Genomic DNA, 25,772 nt, shown 5'->3' with positions numbered 1-25,772 from the left:
GTGTAGCTGCTCCAACATGACTAAAGCTGGTGTCCAGTGGTGGTGGGCTGTCACACATTGACAGCTAGCCAGTAACAGCTTGGTAGCCAGAGGACTAAACTACATGAATGTTGATTATTTTGCAACGTGTCCGACTTGAAGTGCCCGCATGCCACACGCTTTAAGGATTTTAATTTTGTCCACTTCATGGTAAGAGAGACGCCGGCAAACGTTGTTCCGATTAGGGCAGACTGGGAGGGAGGGGGCTCGTCGTTTAGCAACGCAGACAAGCAAGCTAGGCTAACGTTAGCATGTTTAGCTAGTAGCACTGAGGGGCTACCAGCTTAACTCTGAGGGGGTGTCTGCGTTTTAATAATACGAGTTTCTCTTGCTCGATTAAGATCCCGTTGTATCTCGCTTAAACATCATTACAATCTCTAGGAAGTGGCGAAATAGCGTATGAACAAATCGCGAGGTAGCTAGCGTTGCTAACGTGTTGTTAGTTTAATTCATGATTTGAGTTTCCTGTCCGGATGTAGTCGGGTAAATTTCACCGCTGACTTTGTCTCTGGTCATGAAAGTAATACTACTACTTGACGTGGCCTCGTTTTGAAAGGTTAAAATATTATAAAAATATTGACAGTGTCCGTTAGCGGTTCGGCTAATTGTAGCGCCGTTACTTCAGCAGGCCCAAGACAATCCGGCGGATTTCCTGATTTTCGAACCCCCCCGGTGGAAGCTCCGTTCCGGGCCGCAGCGCCGCCCGTCTCCCCGTCCCTCTGGACCTGGAAGAGCTGCGCCTCCTTCTGACTAATATCCAATATGACAGGTGAGTAACACCGAGCTTTTTACACCTGCTCCAGCACAGCCTGGAGAGAGATGATTCGTGTGCTTCCAAACCTAAACAAAAAAAAAAAAAGAAAGAAGAAACCCACCTGAGGATGTTACCTAAAATTTCACAAATAAACCAACACGTGCATTGCAGCAGGTTTCCAGGTGTGTATGTGTGTGTGTGAGGCCCTGCAGCCAGGTGTGTGATGTGTGAACTTACACTGAAAACACCCAGCAGTCATTTCCCCCCTGTGGTGGGATCCACTGACATTCACGGCCACATTCCTTGAACCTCAAGCCCACTGGCTGAATTGCTTGCCGTCCCACGGCGGTGCCCCTCTTTCCCTGCCTCTCTCCACCACCACCCTCTCTCTCCGGGGGGATAGTGAGGTCCATTGTGTCAGTGAGATGTTTATTAATGAGAGACACACACAGACACAGAGAGAAGGAGAGAGAGAGAGAGCTGCTATTGAAGGACTAATCGCTAATCTCTTCGTTAATGCGGACAACCTTCCTATGTACTAACAGAAATTGCTAAGATGCCTTGAGACGTGCAAGGGGGACGTGCAAGTTGGAGTTCAGCAGCAACTCGTGGTGGATTTGTGAGTTCGTTCTGCTTCGAAAACGTCACACTGTTTGGTCTTGACTGGGAAAGAAGTTTAGGTTTGTGCGTGGAGGTGTGCAGAGTTTGTTGCAGCCTTTACTTTTTTTAAATAATCATAAGTGTTGCTAGTCTGGTTGCGATTTCTACACGTGTTTTTGGCTTCGGTTTGAGAGGCTTCTGCGTGTGTGAAAGGGAGTAGTGTGTGTCTGTGTGTGTGTGTGTGTGTGTGTGTGTCTTGAGTGCATGCAAGTTTGTTGCCTGCCATGCCTCTGCCTGCGCCTGATGTCCCATCCACTCAGAGGCTGGCACTGGACTGCCGTACCCTCCTGGACCATCGCGTTGGCAAGGGTAAGAGAAAACAGCAGCTCTTCTGTTCTCTCTATCTCTCTCTCTCTCCCTCTCTCTCTGGTCCGTGTTTGTTTCTGAGTCAGAGAATTGTTCCCCCCGAAAAGTTGCTTTCATCGATATAATCGAAGATATAAAACAAAAAAGAAGTTTGACTTACTGCGGACAGCGTCTGAATCTGATGAAACAGACTGAGCTCATGTTTTAGTTTGAGGACACTTGAGAGGCCAAGACTGAAAAGAGTTTAGCACAGATTGGTGTTGCACAGTTTCGCCCAATTGACCTTTGGCTAAGCCCCGCCCTAGAATGTAGATTGACCAATCACAGCCAAGAGAGCTCCCACAGGGGTCCGACACTTTTTCACAGCGCTCCATTGACTTTAACGCAGGCGTCTCATATTTTCGGTCTCGGCAGGCTATACTGTCGGTATATATACAGCATCCAGGGTACGGATAAGCCCAATGATGTGCGCGCAAAACCCTGTGGAGCTAACCAAAACATCACCGTTACAGCTTAAGTTGCATAGTTGTTGATACGCTAGCACACGCTGAAGAAATACAACGCATACGTGCGTAACGTTAGTCTGTTTGCTTCGTAATAACGATTATAGAAGTGAATAGAGACGTACCCAGCTTTGCATGAACAGTGTTGCTCCTTGATATTGATACCAGAGCCTTATAGATAACCAGAAAACCACAGCCCAGAAGAGAATGTCGGACGTGGCAACAGTAACTAAGGGGGGCGGGGCTTAGCCAAAGGTCAATTAAAGGGAAATCTGATTTATCTTCAGCCCAGGTAATTTAATAGCTTTCAGCATTAACTGTTTCATAAAAGTTTGCATTAATAAAATGCTCTCTGTCCATCATGTGTCCACTCTGCATAGGATATTGGTCCGGACTAATCTAGACAATGCCTACAGACTTGTGAGGAAATTAAACGGTGTAGTCAGGGACAACGCACACACCGACCGACCACTCCCTGTTTGAACCGTCTGCTTTGTGGCGGACGGTTCAGAATCAAAATTGATTCTGGTGTCATGCAAGAACGAGGAGAAGCGTCTCAGCTGATTTCGCCGGAGCTATAGTGTGATGCCGTTGACTGTTTTAGTTTTATTTTGTGCAAGGCTGAAGCCTAACTGGAATCTCTTTTAAACAGTCGCCCAACTCCATCTTCCGTTCATCGAACCAGTCACGGCTCAGTCTCAGTGGCAGCTGAACGTTTAGGGGTGGGGGTAATGATGGGTCTCGGTTTTGTCTTTTTAAATGCCGACTGTGGCGGCACAGCGGAGAGGTGGTTAGCACTGATGCCTCACAGCGAGAAGGTTCCGGGTTTGAATCCATGGGCCTTTCTGTGTGGAGTTTGCATGTTCTCCCTGTGTCTGCGTGGGTTCTCTCTGGGTACTCCAGCTTCCTCCCACCATCCAAAGACATGTTCATTAGGTTAACTGATTCTAAATTGGCCGTAGGTGTGAGTGTGAGTGTGAATGGTTGTCAGTCTCTCTGTGTTAGCCCTGTGATAGACTGGAGACCTGTCCAGGTACGTACCCCACCTCTCGCCCGATGACAGCTGGGATAGGCTCCAGCAGACGCCGCGACCCTTAAGATGAATGAATGAAAAACTGTTAAAGGTCCAGTAGGAAAGATTTATAAAACTAACTTTCTGTCATATTTGCTGAAACTGACCCTATGTTCAAGTATAATTGCATAAAGCAGGTCATTTAAAAAAAAATTCGGCTCCTCTGGCCCCACCTAGAGCCTGTAGCGCGATTTGTAAGACATCCAGCGCTCCACATTCAGATGCACCAATCACGTCCAGGGGTGTATCTAACAGAGTGTCAATCACTGCTCATGGACACGCACTTGGCCGCGGTCGTGTAGAAGGAGCCGGGACGTAATCCTCGTCTGAGGCCTGTGCCTCAGCTTCACTCTCAAACGTCTAACCACATCAACAGGTAGCGGTCATATATCTACCACATAACAAATTGATAAGTCTAAACTGTGGAATAAAACGCCACAATGAATGCTTCTAACTGTTACTGATAGCAAACATCACCGATGTAGGCTACTTTCAGAAACATCCTAACCTTGGTTTTGTCCTAAAGTTGACTATTGCTAAATATTTTGACCTAAAATTATTTAGCAATAACGAAGGGTATTATAAAAACTATTTTGTTGTTCTTACGTTGGTGTGTTCCATGCTAGTTTGTTTACTCGCTCTCTCTCGGTTCTCTGCTCGTGCACAGTATTCCAGGGCCAATATGCACGCGCTCTATCGTGCACAGCTCCCCCTTGTGGGGGGAGGGGCTTGGGAGGCCGTCTTGGGCTTTAGCGGAAAGAGGGGCGGGACTGAGAAGTTGTCGATGTTCAAATTTTTTGGCTAAGTCCTGGATCTTCGCAATCCTGCCTACTGCACCTTTAACCAAAGAGAATGAATGGGAATAAATTATATGCCGTTTATTCATTATTGATTTTATAAGGACGCCGTGGCATCCAGTTCTACTGCAGATTTCCTTATTGTAGCCAAAAAAAAAGAGATATGATCTCTTGTCATCTTTTGTTTTGCAGTGCAGCAGCTTTTTTTTTTTTTTTTTTAAATTGCATAAATCAGTACACATGGTTACATAACCACACACTTTCTACACTGTAGTCTGAGTGAAAAAGGTGGCAGATTACAAGTAAGTGGCTTGCCAGTTCATTAGGTACACCAGTGAAAGTGAATGCAGTCCTGCACTAAACCTCGGCTCCGTGACGGCTGCAGTGTTCAGTATCGGTTTAAAATGTCTGCTGTTAATTCAACTGTGTTTTCATTTCGGAGGTTGTGTGGACGGTAGTACTATTGAATTGTGTTGTTTTATTGACCTCTCCCCCCCCCCCCCTCCGGCTGTGTTTTAGTCACTGGGCTAGCCTACATAACTGTCACAGATAACTAAGCTTCTGTGTTTAATTCAATCCTGTTTTTAACGGCGTCCTCCAAAATACTCATGCAGTTGAATTATCTCCTTTCTTACTCTGTTTCAACGTTAACCGAACACTATAACAGTAATGAAGGGAGATTTGGGACGGTTATATTCAAATGCAGCAGATTTTAAGTGTTTTAAGCCGTTGTTGTTGTCGGAGTAAACGTTAATTTCCTGTCTTTAAAAGGGAAAGATGTGGCTGTAGAGGGGAAAAACTGAAAGTAAGTAAAGCAGGAGAGACGGGAAGATTAATGAGGGAAACGGTGATGCTTGTGGCCGGGGCGGGGGAGGAGGACGGGGAGGAGGAGGAGGAGGAGGAGGAGGAGGAGATTGCGTGGGAGGGAGGTCTTCTCCCTTTCCATCCCTGTGATGCACATTTCCCTCTTATTCCACTGTCTCTCTCTCTCTCCTTTCTCTGTTTTTTTTTTTTTTGCTCTCTGCAGCCGAGAGATTGATTAGAGGCGAGGTGGGCGTGTGTTTGTGTGTGCGGCTGCATGTGAAATCTGCACCCTCCACCCCCCCCCCTCCTCCACCCCTTTTCCGGAGAAAGAGGGCTGTTGCAGAAGAATGGGAAAATCCAAGGTCATCGCGGCACGCTCTCCTCTGACGTTGCCTTTCTGCCTCCCTTTCTGTGCGCTAGTGTGTAAATGCCTCTGCGTGTCTGCATGGCACTGAGAGAGAGAGAGAGAGAGTGAGAGAGAGAGAGTGAGAGAGTGTGTGTGTGCCTCTAAGTCATCGCATCGAGCCAGGCGCTGCACCAATCACGGCGCAAATTCATATTCCTTTTAGCTCCGAGCGCACGTGCAGGCATTCATCCCGGAGTGGAGCGGGTCTGTCTGTTTGTCTGTGTGTGTGTGTGGTGTGTGTTTGTGTGTTTTGTGTGCGTTTTCAATGCCCTCTTTGGCACGGCGGTGTGTCTGCATGAGGAGCTGAAGCAGCGTTAAGGAAACACACACAAGCGTCTTTTTTTTTTTGACTCCCAACATCACGATCGATGTACGGTAAGGACCACAATCATTTATTTATTTGTTTTTCTTCCTCTCCTACCGGCGCGTCCTCTCTAGGCTTCTCTGTAAGCATGTGTGCGATGTGAAGCGTTCACGTTCAGCCAGTTCTCCCGCATTCTGCAAACACGCTTCCTCCTTGGCTTCCTCGCGCCGGATTGCAGCTGTCACAGCGAGCGTAACGTCTCCTGAAAAGTGTGCTACGGGAACTCTTGCGAGAAGGACACTCTGCGGCTAAATGACAGCGGTAGACTAAAAGGAGACTCTGCTTTGAGGATGTTTATTTTCGGTAACGGACGCTTAAGTTGTTTTTTTTTCCTTCTGTTATTGTTATCGGGTGGTGGCAGTTCTCCGCTAATTCCAGTTCGTTGCTAACTTTATCTGTCTGTGTGGTGGACTTGCTCTCAAACTTCCTGTATGGATTGTTAATTTCCTCGTCGTTTCTTCATGATTTCTAAGCTCCTTCAATGTATTAGGTGGTGTGTTATTAGAAAACAGGACGAGAAGCACGCGTGCTAGTGTTAAATTGACATTTTCCTTTTTTGTTTTTCCTTCCAATCTTGACACACCTCCCTCGGTAAACGTACTGCAGCTCTCGGGATACTCTGGCGTCTTGATATATAGTCCATTGATTAGTGCTAATTAAAAATTTACCCAGCTTTGCTTTGAGTTTACAGACTATTGACGGAAAAAAGACCTTGGCTGGAGAGCTAGTGTGTTATCAACACAGGAGAGAGACAGAGAGAGAGAGAGAGAGGCTTTTTCTTTTTTCTTTCTTTGCAGCGCACTAAGTGTATGGAAATGGAAATCTGGCCTGGTGAGTCTCTCATAGCACCGGTTTCCAGCGCCTGTGTGACAGTGATTCACAGCGTGTCGTGTCGGCCTTGTGAGGATTTGCTGGCAGCTGGGTTTGGACATCAGTCGTGTTCACCGCCGCCGCCGCCGCCGCCGCCACCGCCACCCACGCCGGTTCAAGCGTGCGCTCTGAATCTGACTCGGGGATTAATTGGCTCAAAAAAAAAGATGCATGTCCCGCACATGTGCCTATGGAAAGCGTGTGTTTGTGTTGGGTAGCTTCTTAACAGCGGGCGCTCGTCGTCATTGTGGTGGTTATACAGGCGACACGTTCGAGTAGCCGTCGTTCTCGGCTTGCCTCGGCGGCAAAAACACGTCTTGCTCCGTGTCACACTTCTCAGCCTCTTCCCCTCTGTCCTCCCCATCCTCATCTGCACTACAGCTTACCCAAACTCGCTGACAGCTTAATGTGCACGTCGGTTGGCCGCTGAATCGGCCTCGCTCGTTATTCGCTGTGTGATTACACTCTCCGAGCCCGTTGTCTCGTTCCCTGCCCCCCCACCCCCCACCACCCCAGTTTGTAGATCCTCTCGTACTTCACCTCAAGAACCCGCCGCTTAAAAAGATGTTTGCCCATGTAAAAATAGCAGGACTTTGCCTCCCCGCCCCTCCGCGTTACGTAACGACACCCCTGAAGGCTTGCGAGCTCTCGTAACCGTCGCGGAGAAGTGACTTTATTCTTGCACGTTTGGCGACTGCGGCCTCGCTGTGTTTGCACACAGTTTGCTCCTGTGTGTGTGTGTGTGTGTGTGTGTTTGTGCGTGTGCCTGTGAGCGCGGCCTGCAAAACCAGTGCTTTTGCATGACCCCAGGTGGATTTGAGACGGTTGTGACAGTTGAGTCTCTCTCTATCTCTGTCTCTATCTCGTTCGTGCATTCTCTCTTGCAAACATACACACACACACACCCACGCAGATCCCAAATGCGTTTGATATTGCCTTTCCATGGTGTCGCGACTATATTTAATCCGTCTCATCCGCCATGTGACTTTGGACGCAACGGAGCAGCTTTGGGACAGCAGGTGCAGATATAACACAACAAGATGCACGGGGCTTCCAGTCGCACACACACACACCACCTTGTGTTTGTGTGTTTTGGTGTTGATGCTGTTGTCCACAGCCTATATGAGCAAAGCCACGGCACATGAATCGTATAAACGCTTGTGTTTTTGTGGATTTTTCTTTATTATCGTGCAGAAACGTGTATTCTGTAGCTGTGTATTTTTTTTGTTCGCCTGCTTTTTCCAGTTATCTCTCTCTCTCTCTGTCTCAGCCTAATGTGGAAATGTTAAGCTGGCATCCTGAGGGAAATGGAGAGTGTAATCTGTTAATGTACCGGCCCATTGTTACGATGGTAAAAATAGATTTGTGATTAGCTAGCTCCTTGTCGTTTTTGATTTTAGGGGAGGGAGACCCCTCTCCTGCGCATGCACTCGTGTCTGTGGACGAGCATCCGTGACAGCTCAGCTCCCCAATTACGCCTCGAGAGACGCCCGCCCCCCTTTATTGTCTAGTTGCATCTACCAGACACCAGCGATTTCAAGATCGTGAGAGTGTGTGCGACCAAGTTCCCGACGTGGCTTTGCACATGAGCGTGTGTTGTGCGTGCGTGGAGATGTGGAGGACGTCGGCGTCCGGCCCCTAAACGTGTTGTCAGCTTGCCACGCAGAGTGGGCGGATGTCGTGAGACCCCCCTGCTATGTGTTGCTTTTCACCGCTGTCATCCAAATCCTCGTCCACCCACCTTGTTGCGCTCTCGTGGCTTTTTTTTTTTCCTTCGTTTCTCTACACTAACCCATCATTCGTCGCCGAACCCCCGTGACAATCTCCTCATTTCTTACTCAAGCCCGAAACAAAACTGAGGCTTTTTCTGTGCCAGCGAGTCAGATGGAGTAATTTCCATTTGAGATGTGGCGCTGCAGCACGTTCTGAAGATTATGTAAATGTTTTAAGTGGTAGCAGTTTTGTTTAACAGTGACCTGCAGGTTTAATGTGCAACTTTGAGCCACACCCATGCTTCTACTGAATAGTCTTTAGTTACAAATTCAGTTTTTGCTGTCTCGTGCAATTGACCTGCCAGCTGGCATAAAACAAAAACTATACTACATTCCCTATAAAAAATGATTTGATCCAAAGCCGTGAAAAAATGCAGGTGCTTGCTGTGCACTGCAGGAATATTAAATTGCATGGAAATTGCTGTTAGAAATTTGTGCGAGTCTTTGGAACGGTAATGCTTCTCCGTCTAAATAAACTTCCCCCGTGTTATCCGTCAACTCTCCAAAAATCCCCATCCTTAACAGCTTACAGAGAGGACAGGACAGATTTGTGCTGGACATAGAGAAGATGCAATAAGTAGCGCTAATCTGTGACTCATGCAGCGCATCTCAAACCACCTCCCTCCCCCATCACACTTCCATCTCTATCTTTTTCTTTTCGTCCCTGTCCGTGCCCCTGTCACTCTTTGTCCTCCACCTTTTTTTTTTTTTTCCCCTCTCTACACCCGGGACCTTCCGGACGGTCGTTAATTCATCGGCGACTCGTAAACTCGGGCCCTGGGCCAGCGCGGCGAGGATGATTGAAGGAGGTAGAGGAAGGTTAGGTGGGCGCAGGAAGACGGTAGTGAGGGGCGCAGAGGCCTCATTAGTGTGTGAAGTGATGGAGGAGAGTGGAGCAGCGCTATGAATAGACGCACGGCTCTCGGAGATAAGCACCAACACAACTCTGGCTGCGGAGTTAAGCTGAACTTTTAACAGAGCAGAACGACACCTTGAAATGGGAGAGCCTTTAACTATTTAAAGGGGAACTACTGTTTTTTTACAACCTGGACCTTATTTCTGGCATAAAATACGATCGTTTACTCACCCATATAACTTTTGTGTCATTTGTAGTCGTTCGTCAGATATTTAGATCCGCATATATCCATATAGTGGGAGTGAATGGGGCACCGAAACGCATTATCTGCCACGAAACTCGTTCATTTCACCAATATTTTGTTATGATACGCTAGTGCTATTCCCCGTTGAGTCCAGAGTTACCTGTTACCATCATCCGAGGTCTGTAGATTGACCTACAAACCTCTGACCTGGATGATGTCATCTCTGAGCGCCGCGCGCACCCCCTAATTTGCTACTGCTAGTTTTTTGCAAGGCTGTTTTTACATGGCTGAATATTTTTCCGATTCTGAGGTTGTGGACGACGATTTTGTTTAACAAAATATCGGTGAAATGAACGAGTTCCGCGGCAGATAATGCGTTATTTAGAGTCTGTGTTTCGGTGCCCCATTCACTCCCACTATATGGATGTACGCAGATCTAAATATCTTCCGAACGACTCCACATCCCACCAAAGTTATATGGGTGAGTAAACGATCTTATTTTATGCCAGAAATAAGGTCCAGTAGTTCCCCTTTAAGATGTTAAAGATGCTTTTTACTATTCAAAAACTTTCATTGGACATCCTGCCTGCTCTTGCTGCCCTCCTCCAGGGGTCATTCATTGATGCTAGAAGGCAACTGAATGCTAGTTGTCTAGATAATCCCCACGCTGAGAAGACACAAAAAGTCTTTTAATATCAAGTAGTCCTCGACATCCACATAATTAATTCACATTCACGTTTTTGTTATCCTCTGTACAATTTTGAAATGTTGGACGGTGACGATTTATCAATTCATGGAGAAAATTGTTGTTGCTTCATTTGATCGTGGAAATAATCATTAGTTGCAGGACTAATATATTCTATGTTGGTTCTTTGTGCTGCAAGGATGTGGAAAATTCACCTGGAAATAAAAATATATTTCAGTAAAGGTATACTTTTCTGTGATTTAGGACAAATGACACGGGTAGACGGCTATTTTGGACAATCTTTGTCTCTGTGTGAGCCTGGGTGTCTCATAGTGTTGATCGGTGTTGGTTAAAGAGCTTTTGCAAATATAAATATACGTCTTGGTGTTGAGTCACGGGATATTTACAGCACGCTGGTCGATAATGGAGGCAATTGGGCACCAGTAATCTTGCTAATGTGCGCTTTCAGAATAAGGGGCCTTAGTGCCACATCAGTGAAAAGGAAGGAAAACGCTGCTGGAACAGAGGAAGGAAGGAAAGACGGAAGAAAAGCTGTTTATCCGCAGATTGTTTTGCTTTTGTTTAACGTACAGTAAATTCCCATGTCCCCGTTTGAAGGGTCACACTACACACCATTCATTACTTCACTGCAGTGCGGACAGGGTAATGACCTACTATTTTTTTTTTTTGACTCCCAATGTCACATGGTGTGTTTTTAGAGGCAGGAGGGTAGCCATTGTTATGCAGAGCTGCTTGAGGGGGTTAAGAGATTGATTTATTTTTTATTTTTTGGAGGAGTCTTTTGGAAGTTATCCCTTTTTTCATTTCTCCGTTCTCCCATGGTCCCCTCATGACTCACCACTGCTGAATTCTCCCAGCCAATCAGAATTCGGCTCTCTCCGGCTGTTTAGCTTGCTTTCCCCCCTCAATGCAAAGTCAGAACAAAATCCCCGTCCACACCGTGTGTTCTTGTTCACAACGGCCGTTATCGAGGCTTATCTCGACTAACAGAAGACACGGAGTCTGTGCCCGCATGTATCATCTGAGTGGCGTTGTTGGAAGTGCAGTTGTCTTGTGACCACATTCCTTCCATATCTTGCCTTTCTCGGATTCTTTCATCTTGTCTTGGCGTGTGTTTGTGCGGAGAAATAACAAAAAAAAAAGAAAAAGAGGCTGTTATTGTACAAGAGTGCAGGAACAGACTGTGAATGTGCCAGCTGAGCTTCAAAAAGATTAATGTGTCTTCATGTTTTGATCTTGGATTCACAAGTTTGAGTGATTGTACTGTGCCAGCACTGACATGGTTGGGTACGTGACTTTGCAGTGTTGTGGATGCTTGCTGTGGCCTTCCGTTAGTCTGTGTTGTCTGCTTCTATTCAGGGAGTGTAGAGAAGTATTTCGTACTCTTCTTTCCCTGGCACATAATTTTTACCTGCCAACGGGCTTCACGAAGCTATAATGAAATTACCGTGTATGTTTAGATTTAATTGCACCACTTAAGTAATGACTCAACAGTAATTGACAATTGCTGGTCGGTGCACGTTAACTTATTTTATTTGCTGCAGCAAATTTGACTGCAATGTCAAATGATTGGTATTGGGAGTTAATTTCCTACAACTTACTTTTAAACCATCTGTCGTGTATTTGAAGTGAAGTCATTACCTGTTGGTCTGGCATTTAACCAATACAGTACTGAAACTCTTAATCACTGCATTGAGGTTTTTAACTCATTCTACAAAAAGGGATTTTTGACGTTTATATTTTGGTCCGATTCAGGGAGTAACTTAAAGAAGAATTACCGTTTTTTACAACCTGGACCTTATTTCTGGCATAAAATACGATCGTTTACTCACCCATATAACTTTGGTGTCATTTGTAGTCCTTCGGAAGATATTAAGATCCAGTGGAGCACCACGTATATTCATATAGTGGGAGTGAATGGGGCACCGAAACGCAGCCTCTAAATAACACATTATCTGCCACGAAACTCGTTCATTTCACCAATATTTTGTTATGATACGCTAGTGCTATTCCCCGTTGAGTCCAGAGTTACCTCACCAGCAGTAACTATTTGCGGACGTGCAGTGTTTTGTTGTTCTTTGGCCAGCTGTTCCTCTCTCTGCCTCCGTATCCTTCTTTCAACGAGCTCCTCATCCGTATACTCTGGCTCAAAACGGACGTCCATCATAAACAAAGTCGTCATCCGCAAACTCAGCATCGGAAAAATATTCAGCCATGTTGCAAAAAACTAGCAGTAGCAAATTACAAGTAAACAAGCCGTCAGAGATGACATCATTCAGGTCAGAGGTTAGTAGGTCAATCTACAGACCCTGGATGATGATAACAGTAACTCTGGACTCAAAGGGGAATAGCACTAGCATATTATAACAAAATATTGGTGAAATGAACAAGTTTCGCGGCAGATAATGTGTTATTTAGAGACTGCGTTTCGGTGCCCCATTCACTCCCACTATATGAATATACGTGGCGCTCCACTGGATCTTAATATCTTCCGAAGGACTAAAAATGACTCAAAAGTTATATGGGTGAGTAAACGATCGTATTTTATGCCAGAAATAAGGTCCAGGTTGTAAAAAAACAGTAGTTCCCCTTTAACCTTGGTTCGGTTTGTGATCAATGGGCAATCGAGACAAAGCTGTGACGCCCTCAACACTGTGCACTTGCAAAATGTTTTGTGATTGGTCATAATTTTGTGCGAAATCCATATTTCAGGAGATAATCGAATTAAAAATGGAACATCTGCCGTGTTCATGTGCAAGTTTTCTGTATGTGACCGAGCAACTCGGCTACACATAGAAAATGTTTTAATGTATATGCTGAGAACACTCACTGCTGCTGTCAGTTTCCCTTCCAGAGATGTATCAGGTAAACGGCTTGGTTATATAATTATAGCCTGTCTGGATACTGTGCACTGTTGTGCACCTGACAGTTCCTCCTCTGAAGATGCATCGGGTAAACTGCAGAGTTATATAATTATAAGGGTAGTCGTATCAGTGGGTAACGTATGTTCTCTCCGCAAATGAATCACTCTGGTGAGCGACTGCAACCTGGGGGGGGGGGGGGGGGGTGCTCCCAGTTTTGGAGCAATGTGAAAGCACCGTAATTTTGAATGTGGAACAAGTGGTTGATCTGAGATCTGCTTTATTACTTCAGCGGCTTTTTATCTCATTTGCGCAGCCAGACACGGTACAGACAAGTGGCGCGCCCACAGAAAATGGATGTTTACCGTTATTATTCTCTCTCTTTGTTGGCTTTATTGTGTATCCGTCAGCCGTATTATACAAGTCTAATTGACCATCTCTCTCTTTGTTTTTCTCCTCTGCCTCCTCCTCAGGGGTTTGTGGTTGCTGCGGGGCACTCAGGCCTCGGTACAAGAGACTAGTAGACAACATCTTCCCAGAAGACCCAGAGGTGAGATGCTCAAGTAACACTTCATATTTCTTTAGTAATGCCTCGTCTTCACGTCTTCTGTGTTGGAAGTAGATACAGCATTCGCCTGTTGACTGCATTATTACACAGAGACATCATTTGACGTTTGATTAATTTACTTCCTAAACATTTAGCTGCTAGCTTTACATCTGTTGTGCCTTTGCAGGTAAATATATCCCGTTATGATCATATCTTAGATTTGGGAAGCGTGAGGTAGAGGTAGCAAGGAAACAACATTGCGCCGCCTCCACACACAACTTTCTTCTTCAAAGCAGCCGGTGCCAAACCACAGACCTCATCTTAGCGTCTATTTTCTGTCATTAACCCGAGATCTAATGCAGATGAGTCATAAAGAGAATTTCATCTTGGTGGAGATGAAGGAGCTGATTTGTTGCAGAGGAAAAACTTTTCATGCGCGTCTCTGTGCTGCTGCAGTAACCTACTTTACCTTTCAGATCTGCGGCCAAAACCGCAATAAAGGAGAATGCTAATGCATTTTTTTTTGTGTGAGAACACCTGCACACTGTGCTCCCAAAAATAAAGGGTTCTAAGTTTGGCTTTAAGCCGCTTGGTCTGTAACTAATGGTGCCCCAGCAGCCAGGGAATAATGAAGCCGCCTGGAAAAAAAAATGTTCATTCAAAATTATGTCACACTGTGCAGCATGTGGGCGCGTTTGTACATTTACTGTATGTCCCAAGCAACTGGCGGTATGTCTGTGCAACCTGTACACACAACACGCCCCCATTGTACAGTACAGTACATTAATAGCTTAAATGCCGTGATTGATGCTGCAGTATTCTGGCTGTGTGATTGATTATTGATTCCAGCTGCAGGGTGTTTAGACGAGCAGACAGAAGCAGAGCTGTCAGCCTGCAGAGATATTTGAAATACCCCTCTGATTGGAGAAAAGGGATTTTTTTTCACAACAGTGATGTGTCCTAGCTACAAAAAAAGAAAAAACACAGTTGCATCTAATGACACTAGTGAGGCTCCCATTTCATTAGCTGTATCAGGAAGATGTAGAGAAACCCGACTGAAATAAATCTGATTCACACAGACTCTAAATAAAATGATTTATATTGCCCCACAACATTAATAAGGATATGAGCCTTTTTTTGACCCGCTGTGGAGCTACAGACCTGCCAGAAATAATAATAGACGGGGAAGAACAACAACTACTTGTACTGCTGTCTATAAATGGAACTTGGGAACTTGTGGTTATTACAAGGAAAGTTGCGTACACGAAACGTTTGACGTTCAAGTGGTAACATCTGAGATTTATGGCAGTTTTGCAAGCTAAAGACAGAGTAACTTTCTTTCATTCGTTTTTTGTAACCACATGTCCTCTGGAGGGTTGGGGTTGGGGGGGGGGGGGGGGGGGGGCTTTAGCCAAAAGGTGGGGTACACCCTGGACATGCAAACTCCACACAGAAAGGCCCCAGTCGGCCGATGGATTCATACCCAGAACCTTCTTGCTGTGAGGCATCAGTGCTAACAACCACTCCACTGTGCCGTCCCGTCAGAGTAACTTGATATAGGAAATTAAAAATGGATGAAGCAATTGGGAATATCAACATTTGATATCAAAATTATGAAGAAATGTCTGTTGCCACACCTAGATATGTACAGAGTGCTTGTAGGGTATGACTAAAGCCATTTTTCCTACAGGACTAGTATAACCTGGGGTCATCTATGATCTTAAACAACCATGTCCCTAATTTGTAAAGTACAAATCACACCGCAAATCACCTATCACGACATTTCTCCTAGCAGAGATGTTCCGGTGATAACACAAAATCCGGCAGCAAATCAGCATCTCTTTCCTTTTTGTTTCCTTTACAGCTTGGGTCTGTCTCTTTTCACTATAATAAAGGCGTGTGTTATAAGTCAAATGTTGGACTGCAGTTTGGGCGCAAAGCCGAGATGTTGCTGTAGAGCATGCGGACCCAAAACAAGCTCAAAACCGTAAGAAGAACAAAATTACAAAGGATGATGAGGTGGATACTAAGCGTAGCAGCATATTTTGATGTGTTGGGTTTTATTTAGGTGTGCATTAATGTGTTCATCGTATCGGTAGAAGTGGAGCGGACTTAAATACTCCTCAGGTAAAACTAATCCCGTACTTAATTCAGAGTACTTAAATCACAACAATTCTATAGAAAGCCAGCATCGTGCTAATTTATTGACTGCCTGTTTTGGTTCTTGTCTAAATGTACATGGGATCTCAGTGGACTGTAGATGTTTTTAGCTCTCTCCTCCCCCTGACTAAGCTGAAGAGCACTGAATTAGGTCAAGGGGGAAAGTAGGAGGTGAAACTTGGTGATCTAGTTATTTCAGGGTTTTTAGGTTGAGATGAAGTGTTTGCTTCAGTACACACACACGCTCCCACATTAAACCAGCAATGGAATGATTCTTGTACCCTTTGGACAAAAAAAAAAAAAAGATTTATATCAACCCCAGTTCTTTACAACCTGAAAACTCACATATACAGTAAATGAGACCCTAACCTTTCTTATTTTCTCTTCTCTTTTCCCCCGTCTCCCTTCCCTCACCCTCCTAGGATGGCCTGGTCAAAGCCAACATGGAGAAGCTGACATTCTACGCCTTGTCGGCTCCAGAGAAGCTGGACCGTATCGGAGCCTACCTGTCTGAGAGGCTGTCAAGGGATGTGGCCCGACATAGATATGGGTGAGCTTCAGCTGTCACCAGTCGGAGATAATGTCTCAAAGGGGAACTATTGAATTGAATGGAATTGAATTGAATGGAATTGAATGGAATTGAATGGAATTGAATTGCATTAAAGGGGAACTACCCTTTTTTACAACCTGGACTTTATTTCCGGCATAAAATTCGATCGTTTACTCACCCATATAACTTTGGTGTTATTCGGACGATATTTAGATCTGCGTATATCCATATAGTGGGAGTGACTGGGGCACCGAAACGCAGCCTCTAAATAACGCATTATCTGCCGCAAAACTCGTTCATTTCACCAATTTTTTGTTATGATATGCTAGTGCTATTCCCCGTTGAGTCCGGAGTTACCTGTTATCTATTCGCGGACGTGCAGTGGTTTGTTCTTCTTTGGCCAGCTGCTCCTTTCTCTGCCTCCGCATCCTCCTTTCAACGAGGACCTCAGCCACAACGTCAGAATCGGAAAAATATTCAGCCATGTTGCAAAAAACTAGCAGTAGGAAATTACAGAGATGACATCATTCAGGTCAGAGGTTCGTAGGTCAATATACAGACCCCGGATGATGATAACGGGTAACTCCAGACACAACAGGGAATAGCACTAGCATATCATAACAAAATATTAGTGAAATGAACGAGTTTCGCGGCAGATAATGTGTTATTTAGAGGCTGCATTCGGTGCCCCATTCACTCCCATTATATGGATATACGCAGATCTAAATATCGTCCGAACAACTCCAAATGACACCAAAGTTATACGGGTGAGTAAACGATCGTATTTTATGCCAGAAATAAGGTCCATGTTGTAAAAAAACAGTAATTCCCCTTTAAACATGTCAGTCGTCTCTGCCTTCACAAATACTGTCTGCTCTTTTTATGTATGTATGCTTTGCCCCAGATTGATTCGTCTAATTTAAAGATTTACATTAAAATTCTGGTGAAAAAAAAAAACCGTTTTGCCCACTTTGCTTTGAATTAAGAAGAGAAGTGGGGCAAGCGATGCTGTTTCATAAGAGAGATTTGCTCTTATCTCAGCACTAGATCAGAGCATTAAAACACTACAGTCTGTACTTAGAGATCCACTTCTTGTTTCTGTTGGGTGTGTATTCTTGTCTTCATCATATTCAAAATGTAATATTGGAGTAATTTGCTCCCTATTAAATTATAACCAGTTATTTGAGGATGGAAAGATTGGGCTGTTTTTGTTAAAAACAACATGATTGGTTATGTTCCATCAACAGCCGTTTCCATCCGTACAGTCTGTTCTTACTTTGTGTGCTTTGGAAGTTCTTGTTTTCCGTGATTCACGGCTAGGACACTCTGTAATGAATCTCAGCAGCGCAAACACCTCGTACAGATAATATTTACCCTTGAAATATGTGGAATATGTCAGTCTCCGGAGATTGTCTGGCAGAGCTTATCACATCCTGGTTTCTTCCAGACACAGATTGCATTTGCCTACAGGGTTAATGGCGCCCCTGCGTCTCTTGTCTCCAATGCAGCTACGTGTGCATTGCCATGGAAGCCCTGGACCAGCTGCTGATGGCCTGTCACTGCCAGAGCATCAACCTGTTTGTGGAGAGCTTTCTGAAGATGGTGCGCAAGCTGCTCGAGTCAGATAAACCCAACCTGCAGATCTTAGGAACCAACTCGGTGAGCACTCGGGTTTATATTTTTAACTCTGAAGAGTCTTGTTTTGTATTTTTATAACTGCTGGTTGCTGCGAGGAGAATTTTCCATTACATTATCGATAACAAAATAACACTCCCCTGGCTATAATAATAATGTGTTCCCTCATAAGAGCCCTGCGTACGCTCAGACTGCTGGTCGCAAGCATGTCTTAGTTTCTAAGCTTCTCTGCTGCATTAAATTCTACCCATTTGAGTGGATTTAGAGGTATTATCTAATGAAAAGTTGACAGGGCAGCGTTTCCTTTCCCCTAATGTGATGGCACAAAGTAAGAGATGTTAGCCTTGAGAGGAAATACTGAGTGAGTGCTTCGGAAAGATCAGAGCTCTGGGAGCGAGAGAGAGTGATGAGCATCCTCTGAAGCAGCAGCAGCTATCGGTGCTGTCGGACAGGTCAGCGGTGGACGTGTAAAGGGAATCAGATTAGCTGCAGACTACACCGGCAAAGCTCTGCAGTCATCTGTACAGTCTGACGAGACATGTTAGCTCCTCACTTATAAGATTTATGCTGTGAATAGCTCTTGCATCCAATGCAAAGCTATAAGCCATACACATAAAACAAGTATTAGATGTGCTCATTTAAATATTTGCATTCAAATGAGCTGCGACCTGTAGGGTTGATAGAAAAGGTCGTCATTTGGGTTGCTTGTAGGGATGCACCGAAAAATTTTGACCGAAAATGCACTTTCGGGCCATTTTCGACCGAAAATTGCTGCGGTTGTTGCTTGCACGTGTTGTTTCGGGGATAAAAGTCCGAAAATTTTCGACTAAAAAACCAAAAATGCAGTTTTGGGCCGAAAATTTATCGCCGAAACAGGATGTTGTGATGATGCAAGCAACAACCGAAAATGGCCCAAAAGTGCATTTTCGGTTTTTCGGCCGAAATTTTTCGGTGCATCCCTAGTTCCTTGGTTTTCATTGCTCCTGATCGACTCTCTAGTACGGGGGTGTCGAACTCATTTTAGTTCAGGGGCCACATACAGCATACAGTTTGATGTCAAGGGGGCCGGACCAATAACACAATAGCATATTTACCTATAAATAACGAAAACTCCAAATGTTTCCCTTTGTTTTAGTGCAAAGAAGTACATTTTGAAAATGTTTATATTTAATGACTGGACATTTTTTTACGAAAAAGAAATGCAATTTCTGTTTAGTTCTAGGTCTCAGTGTTGTCTTATGTCCACAACTCTTACTAAGTCTGTGTGAACCCTAGGAATAGCAATTACTTTTATTGGAAAAATTGCAGTTAATGTCTTCTATGTAATTTTTGCAGTTCGCAAATTCATCCCGTGGGCCTTCTCAGACCTCTGGCGGGCTGGTATTGGCCCCCGAGCCGTATGTTTGACACGTGTGCTCTAGTACATGCACCATAAAGCAACATGTCGTGTGTCTGGTTAAACCAGTGCTGTCAGTACGATCGTCAAAAACAATTTGCCCCCTCCACTTCGCAGCCCCTTCCACCTGACTATACTTCCTACATGCATCATTTATGAATCACAGCGCACAAGTGACACCCTGTGTGCAAACTGTGAAATTACATTAAGAGAAATAACTACATCCACCCAGGGCGGACAATGCCCCGTGCTTCTTTGTGCTCAGAACTACACGTACAAATTCCTATATATGTTCACGTGTCAGCTGCCGCATGGCACCTTTTTTTTTTTTCCATCATAGCGTGCGCGGCATGACTCACGAGAAGCAGGTCAGAGTCAGCGAGAGGTGAGAGGAGAGGATTAGAGAATTTATCACTACATGACTCAAACCTGGCCAGGTTTTCCTGAGCTCTATTTCACTGACCTAAAACCTTTATTCTCTGTTACCTGTATGGATTCCTCTGTGATGGAGGAGATTGCTGCAGAAACCCTCTGGGCTCCACTATAGTTTTAGCCATTATTCTCAACGATCAGCTATAGACTCTTCTTCTTCAGCAGAAGCACAGTTAATAGATCAGTACCTGAAAGCTGCCCAGTGTTACTGGCAGTGATGCCGGGCAGCTTCTGGGCATAAAAGCTGCTCAGCTGTAGCAGCAATTTATTGCGGCGGCAGCAGCAGCTGAGCAGCTTTGAGAAGAGCTCATTTCATTTAATTTCCTCAAGGATACTTCATTTAATTTCAAAACCACTCATTTTATACACACCATACAAAAAAATTCACCAAGGACTTGTTTAGATCTTAATTTTCAACATAAACTCTTTTCTCTTTTGTGCAACTGCACTAATCCAGCCCGTGTTTTTATTTATTTAGTTTAAATTTATTCGGTGATATCACCATCTGCTCGGCGGACTTACTTACGAGATGATTGCTGCTGCAGGTCGCATCACGATCTAACCTGATTCTGAGGAAATCCAGTTCATAATTTATTAATTGGAGAGCGGTGTGAAGCTGAATGTCAGCCTGTTTACACCGTGACATTTTCTGGCCCAGCGGGAGAGCCCCCCCCCCCCTCGGCCCAGTGTTTTTCACTCCTAATGAAATGTTATGAAGCTACAGTTTGCTTTAATTTAGCAGATATTTACCGTTGAGGTTTGGAGTTATTTCACTGAAGAGCATTTAATCAAATCAAGCTCTTAATAAACTGGGGCCCTCGAGGAGATGACTTATTACCATAAATCTCTGGAGCTTCTGTTTGACTTAAAAATGAGTTTGTCCTCTTGTTCTTCCGTTATCAGTTCGTGAAGTTTGCCAACATAGAAGAGGACACGCCGTCTTACCACCGCAGCTATGACTTTTTTGTGTCGCGCTTCAGTGAGATGTGCCATTCAAGCTACGAGGACCCCGACATACGCACCAAGTGAGTGGACAGATGCTCGATTGAGCAGCTGTTTTTAGACCGTTATTTTTTACTTTTCTAAAAAAAAAATCCTTTAAACAAGATCTAAGTCAGCATATTCATCAGCCGAAAATAGACTAAGTGACATCTTTGATAATTTATATATAGTTTTGTTGATGAGCGAAGATAAGAGACAGACAGATAAGAGACAGACAAAAGCTAGGTAAAAATAGGATCTACTGATTATAGTTATATCTATTTATACTCTTTCTATTTCTGATGTCAATGCTTGTGTGACTGCTGCCTCCAGGATCCGCATGGCGGGTATCAAAGGTCTGCAGGGTGTGGTGAGGAAGACCGTGAACGATGAGCTGCAGGCTAACATCTGGGACCCTCAGCACATGGACAAGATCGTCCCCTCTCTGCTTTTCAACCTGCAGAGCGGAGAGCGTACAGAGAGGTGAGCACTGTTCAGACATTTTGCTTTTCATTTTTAGTGTGAACGCATATTTAAGCTGTGCAACAAATGAAAATGGCAGGGACAAAAGTGAAGCAAATCACGGCGCAGCCTTTTGACGCAATCGCCGTTCATTGGGGACCCTCTCCCTGCAGCTTTTTTAGTTATTATTATAGTTCTTCGTTTCCGAATGGTCCAGTGTTTTCTACTCATCCATTCTTGTTGCTTTAAAATCTTAAACCTTTCAGTCCGGCTTGATTTGTTGACCCCTCGTAGTTACAAGTAATAGAAAATGTGGTTTGATACTAGAGGGCACAGAGCTCTGGGTGCAGCAAAACGAACTATTGTCGTTTTAATAAAGAAGTCCATCAGTAGTTGGCCTCTCTACCTCGTCCTCATCAGATTTTATGCTGTGCACAGCACTGCACAGATTTGCCTGCAGCTCTTCATCTAACAGCTCACATATTTCAAACTGATCTCCTCCCAACAAAGGCCACATATATTTTTTTGTGGATACATATTGGATGAATAATAGTAGTAGCAAGTATTACAGGGGAACTACTGTTTTTTACAACCTGGACCTTATTTCTGGCATAAAATACAGTAATTTACTCACTCATATAACTTTGGTGTCATTTGTATTCCTTTGGGAGATATTTAGATCTGCGTATATCCATGTAGTGGGAGTGACTGGGGCACTGAAACGCAGCCTCTAAATAACGCATTATCTGCCGCGAAAAAGTTAATTTCACCAATATTTTGTTATGATACGCTAGTGCTATTCCCCTGTTGAGTCCGGAGTTACCTGTTATCATCATCCAGGGTCTGTAGATTGACCTACAGACCCTGGATGATGTCTTCAGACCTGGATGATGTCGTCTCTGAGCGACGTGCGCACCTACGACGGTCGGCTTGTTTACCTGTAATTTGCTACTGCTATGGTTCGTATAAAAATATTCAGCAATGTTGTAAAAAACTAGCAGTAGCAAATTACAGGTAAACAAGCCAACCGACATCCGGGGTCTGTAGGTCAATCCACAGACCCTGGATCATGATAACAGGTAACTCCGGACTCAACGGGGAATAGCACTAGCGTATCATAACAAAATATTGGTGAAATGAACAAGTTTCACGGCAGATAATGCGTTATTTAGAGGCTGCGTTTCGGTGCCCCAGTCACTCCCACTATATGGATATACGCAGATCTAAATACACTATATTACCAAAAGTATTCGCTCACCTACCTTTACTCGTTCTATGAACTGAAGTGCCATCCCATTCCTAACTCATAGAATTCAATATGATGTCGGTCCACCTTTTGCAGCTATTACAGCTTCAACTCTTCTGGGAAGACTGTCCACAAGGTTGAGGAGAGTGTTTATAGGAATTTTTGACCATTCTTCCAAAAGCGCATTGGTGAGGTCACACACTGATGTTGGTCGAGAAGGCCTGGCTCTCAGTCTCCGCTCTAATTCATCCCAAAGGTGTTCTATCGGGTTCAGGTCAGGACTCTGTGCAGGCCAGTCAAGTTCATCCACACCAGACTCTGTCATCCACGTCTTTATGGACCTTGCTTTGTGCACTGGTGCACAGTCATGTTGGAAGAGGAAGGGGCCCGCTCCAAACTGTTCCCACAAGGTTGGGAGCATGGAATTGTCCAAAATGTTTTGGTATCCTGAAGCATTCAATGTTCCTTTCACTGGAACTAAGGGGCCAAGCCCAGCTCCTGAAAAACAACCCCATACCATAATTCCTCCTCCACCAAATTTCACAGTTGGCACAATGCAATCTGAAATGTACCGTTCTCCTGGCAACCTCCAAACCCAGACTCGTCCATCAGATTGCCAGATGGAAAAGCGTGATTCATCACTCCAGAGAACGCGTCTCCACTGCTCTAGAGGCCAGTGGCGGCGTGCTTTACACCATTGCATCCGACGCCTTGCATTGCACTTGGTGATGTGTGGCTTGGCTGCAGCTGCTCGGCCATGGAAACCCATTCCATGAAGCTCTCTGCGTACTGTACTTGGGCTAATCTGAAGGTCACATGAAGTTTGTAGCTCTGTAGCAATTGACTGTGCAGAAAGTCGGCGACCTCTTTGCACTATGCGCTTCAGCATCCGCTGACCCCTCTCCGTCACTTTACGTGGCCTACCACTTCGTGGCTGAGTTGCTGTTTTTCCCAAACGCTTCCATTTTGTTATAATAGAGCTGACAGTTGACTGTGGAATATTTAGGAGCGAGGAAATTTCACGACTGGATTTGTTGCACAAGTGGCATCCTATGACAGTTCCACGCTGGAATTCACTGAGCTCCTGAGAGCGGCCCATTCTTTCACAAATGTCTTGTTTCACAGTCTGCATGCCTGAGTGCTTGAATTTATACACCTGGGGCCAGGCCAAGTGATTAGAACACCTGATTCTGATCATTTGAATGGGTGAGCGAATACTTTTGGTAATATAGTGTATCTCCCAAAGAAATACAAATTGCACAAAAGTTATATGGGTGAGTAAACGATCGTATTTTATGCCAGAAATAAGGTTCAGGTTGTAAAAAACAGTAGTTCCCCTTTAAACTCAGTCACAACTACTACTACTTCCTTATAATAATAATAATAATAATAATAATAATTATGGTCGGCTCGTGTTTTGCCAGCTTTAATCTGAAGTGGAAAGTGTGCGGTTTGCACGAGCATAAATCTGTCAGCGATCATCTGTTAACGATTATATCTGACATCTGTTTATGGAGATTACATCAGCCGTAACTTCATATTGCATAACCATCAATGTCACCAATAATGAAAATATATAGATATTACTTTAACAGTTTGAGTTGGCTCGGTCTCCGTTGTGCTTTGGTGATTGATATGAAACTTTTTGAGACAGCCTGCTTCTATATGTTTCAGATTATGCTCCCGTTGAAGGAGCCGTGAACGGTACACTTCACTCTAGAATCCACGCCTTATACGTTTAGTCGTTATTAGCCGCTCCATATTTCATGGTGCTCTCTTCTTCGAAAGCTTTACTTTCTCTTAAACAGCGACTTGTCAACATGCGCATTAACACACGCACCTGTCAGGAGTTGATTTCAGCTCTTTTATTTTCACACTCGCTGGATAGCCGACTGAATGGGGGGTGGGTGCTTCTGTAGCCAAAACACACATGTGTCTGCGCTCTTTTGTTTCTGATAGGACTTATTATCATGTGATGTGTCTTAAAGCAACAGAACAGGGATAAAGTTGTTGACCTAAAATTGGTCAGTGTTGACCAGGCACGCCTCGGTCACGTTACCGACGGGTGCCGTTCGTGTCATCTTTGGCCATATTTGTCCTGGCATTCTTGGCAGCCATCACCCGTGTCATTCACCATCATTGTCATCGCAGAGTGAACCCGCTGACGGCTCTGTTCCTCCTCATGGGCAAACTCAAGGAGAGAAAGAGAGAGAAACGTGAACAGAAATAGCTCAACGGGGGGGAGAATAAAAGCTCACGAGCGCACTGAGAGCTAGATGATGCCAGTACGTGAGAGAGAGTCTGGAGCCGTCCTCACTTGGCTGCGTTCCACACTGAAATCCACTTTGACGTCAATGCTGAGATCTGAAGGTTATGGGAGCGGAGAGGAGGGGAGGGGAGGGGAGGAGGGCAGTGAGGAGAACGGCGTGAGATTGGATGGAGGAGAGAGAATAGAAATGGGAGTGATAGAACGGGAGGTTATTGAAAGAGGTAGTCGGGGACAGGCCGTCACAATCCAACAGGGACAGGTTTCCATCACAGCCTCCCTCCGTCCCTGCTGTGCATCCTCATTTCCTGCCTCACGCCGAGTCTAGCTTGTCATTACCACAGCAGTCAGTACAGTCTAATTACTTTACAGATGGTGCCGTTTTCACCTACATTAGTCCCCGTGCACCTGTACCAGTTCATTTAAAGATCAACTTTTGTCTGACAGTTGGGGTCGAACTTCTCTGAACCATCCAGAACCAGAACGATCGATGTTTTCAACGTTATACAGGAGGCTACAAAAAGCCTAATGGCACCCGAGTGATTCTTCTTCAGATATCAACATAACTGAGCTACATTTTAACTTTTATTTACATAGATTCAAAAAGTCGGCTTTCAGACGCCGCTAATGCTGATTTCTTTTCACGCTTTTTTTTGTGAGAATAAGATTCAGTGAGAAGCTGCCTCTAAATGCTCTCTTTAGAATTGGCTCTTTAAGGAAAATGTGTTACTTCTGAGTCAATAAAGAACGACAGCTAAGACCTCAGCTTCTCTAAATGTTTTGCTGTGAATCGTTGAAGCAAATACCACATTTAAAAAGAAAAGAAAAAACAAATTAAATTGTAATGTTTATGTCCTGAGGTCACCCGTTCTGGTCAGTTCAGTGCACTGTATTTTCCTTGCTTTATGGATCCACCCGTGAGGCGAGACTTCACATTTGCTCCACGGCAGAGGGGAAGGATGAAAGAGTTCGGCTGTTAATAAATAATGCTATCATCCCTGGACTACCTGGGGCTAGTCATGAACAAGATGGAGCTATGGAGGCTGTCTTAAACTATGCATGAGAGCAAAGAAAGGCTGGACA

At 44.6% G+C, this 25,772-nt stretch overlaps 1 protein-coding gene across 3 annotated transcripts in view; it reads left to right on the top strand.

Annotated features, from left to right (window-relative positions):
* LOC311499184 (protein EFR3 homolog B) overlaps positions 1–25,772 on the top strand; it is a 37,396-nt gene continuing 11,624 nt past the window's right edge. Inside the window, exons 1-7 of one of the 3 annotated variants that reach the window (XM_084560068.1) lie at positions 1–189; positions 665–808; positions 13,488–13,564; positions 16,144–16,271; positions 17,780–17,930; positions 20,638–20,759; positions 21,049–21,198. In XM_084560068.1, the coding sequence (XP_084416194.1) occupies positions 802–808; positions 13,488–13,564; positions 16,144–16,271; positions 17,780–17,930; positions 20,638–20,759; positions 21,049–21,198 (635 nt within the window). In that variant the 5' untranslated portion in view covers positions 1–189; positions 665–801. Of the gene's footprint in view, positions 190–362; positions 523–664; positions 809–1,643; positions 1,763–13,487; positions 13,565–16,143; positions 16,272–17,779; positions 17,931–20,637; positions 20,760–21,048; positions 21,199–25,772 lie in introns of those variants that run through there. The other 2 variants (XM_084560069.1, XM_084560067.1) reach the window with 2 other exon arrangements.

Source organism: Chelon labrosus (genome assembly GCF_963514085.1).
Source record: "Chelon labrosus genome assembly, chromosome: 14".
NCBI classification, from domain to species: domain Eukaryota; kingdom Metazoa; phylum Chordata; class Actinopteri; order Mugiliformes; family Mugilidae; genus Chelon; species Chelon labrosus.
This window is presented reverse-complemented; position numbering and strand designations above follow the sequence as displayed.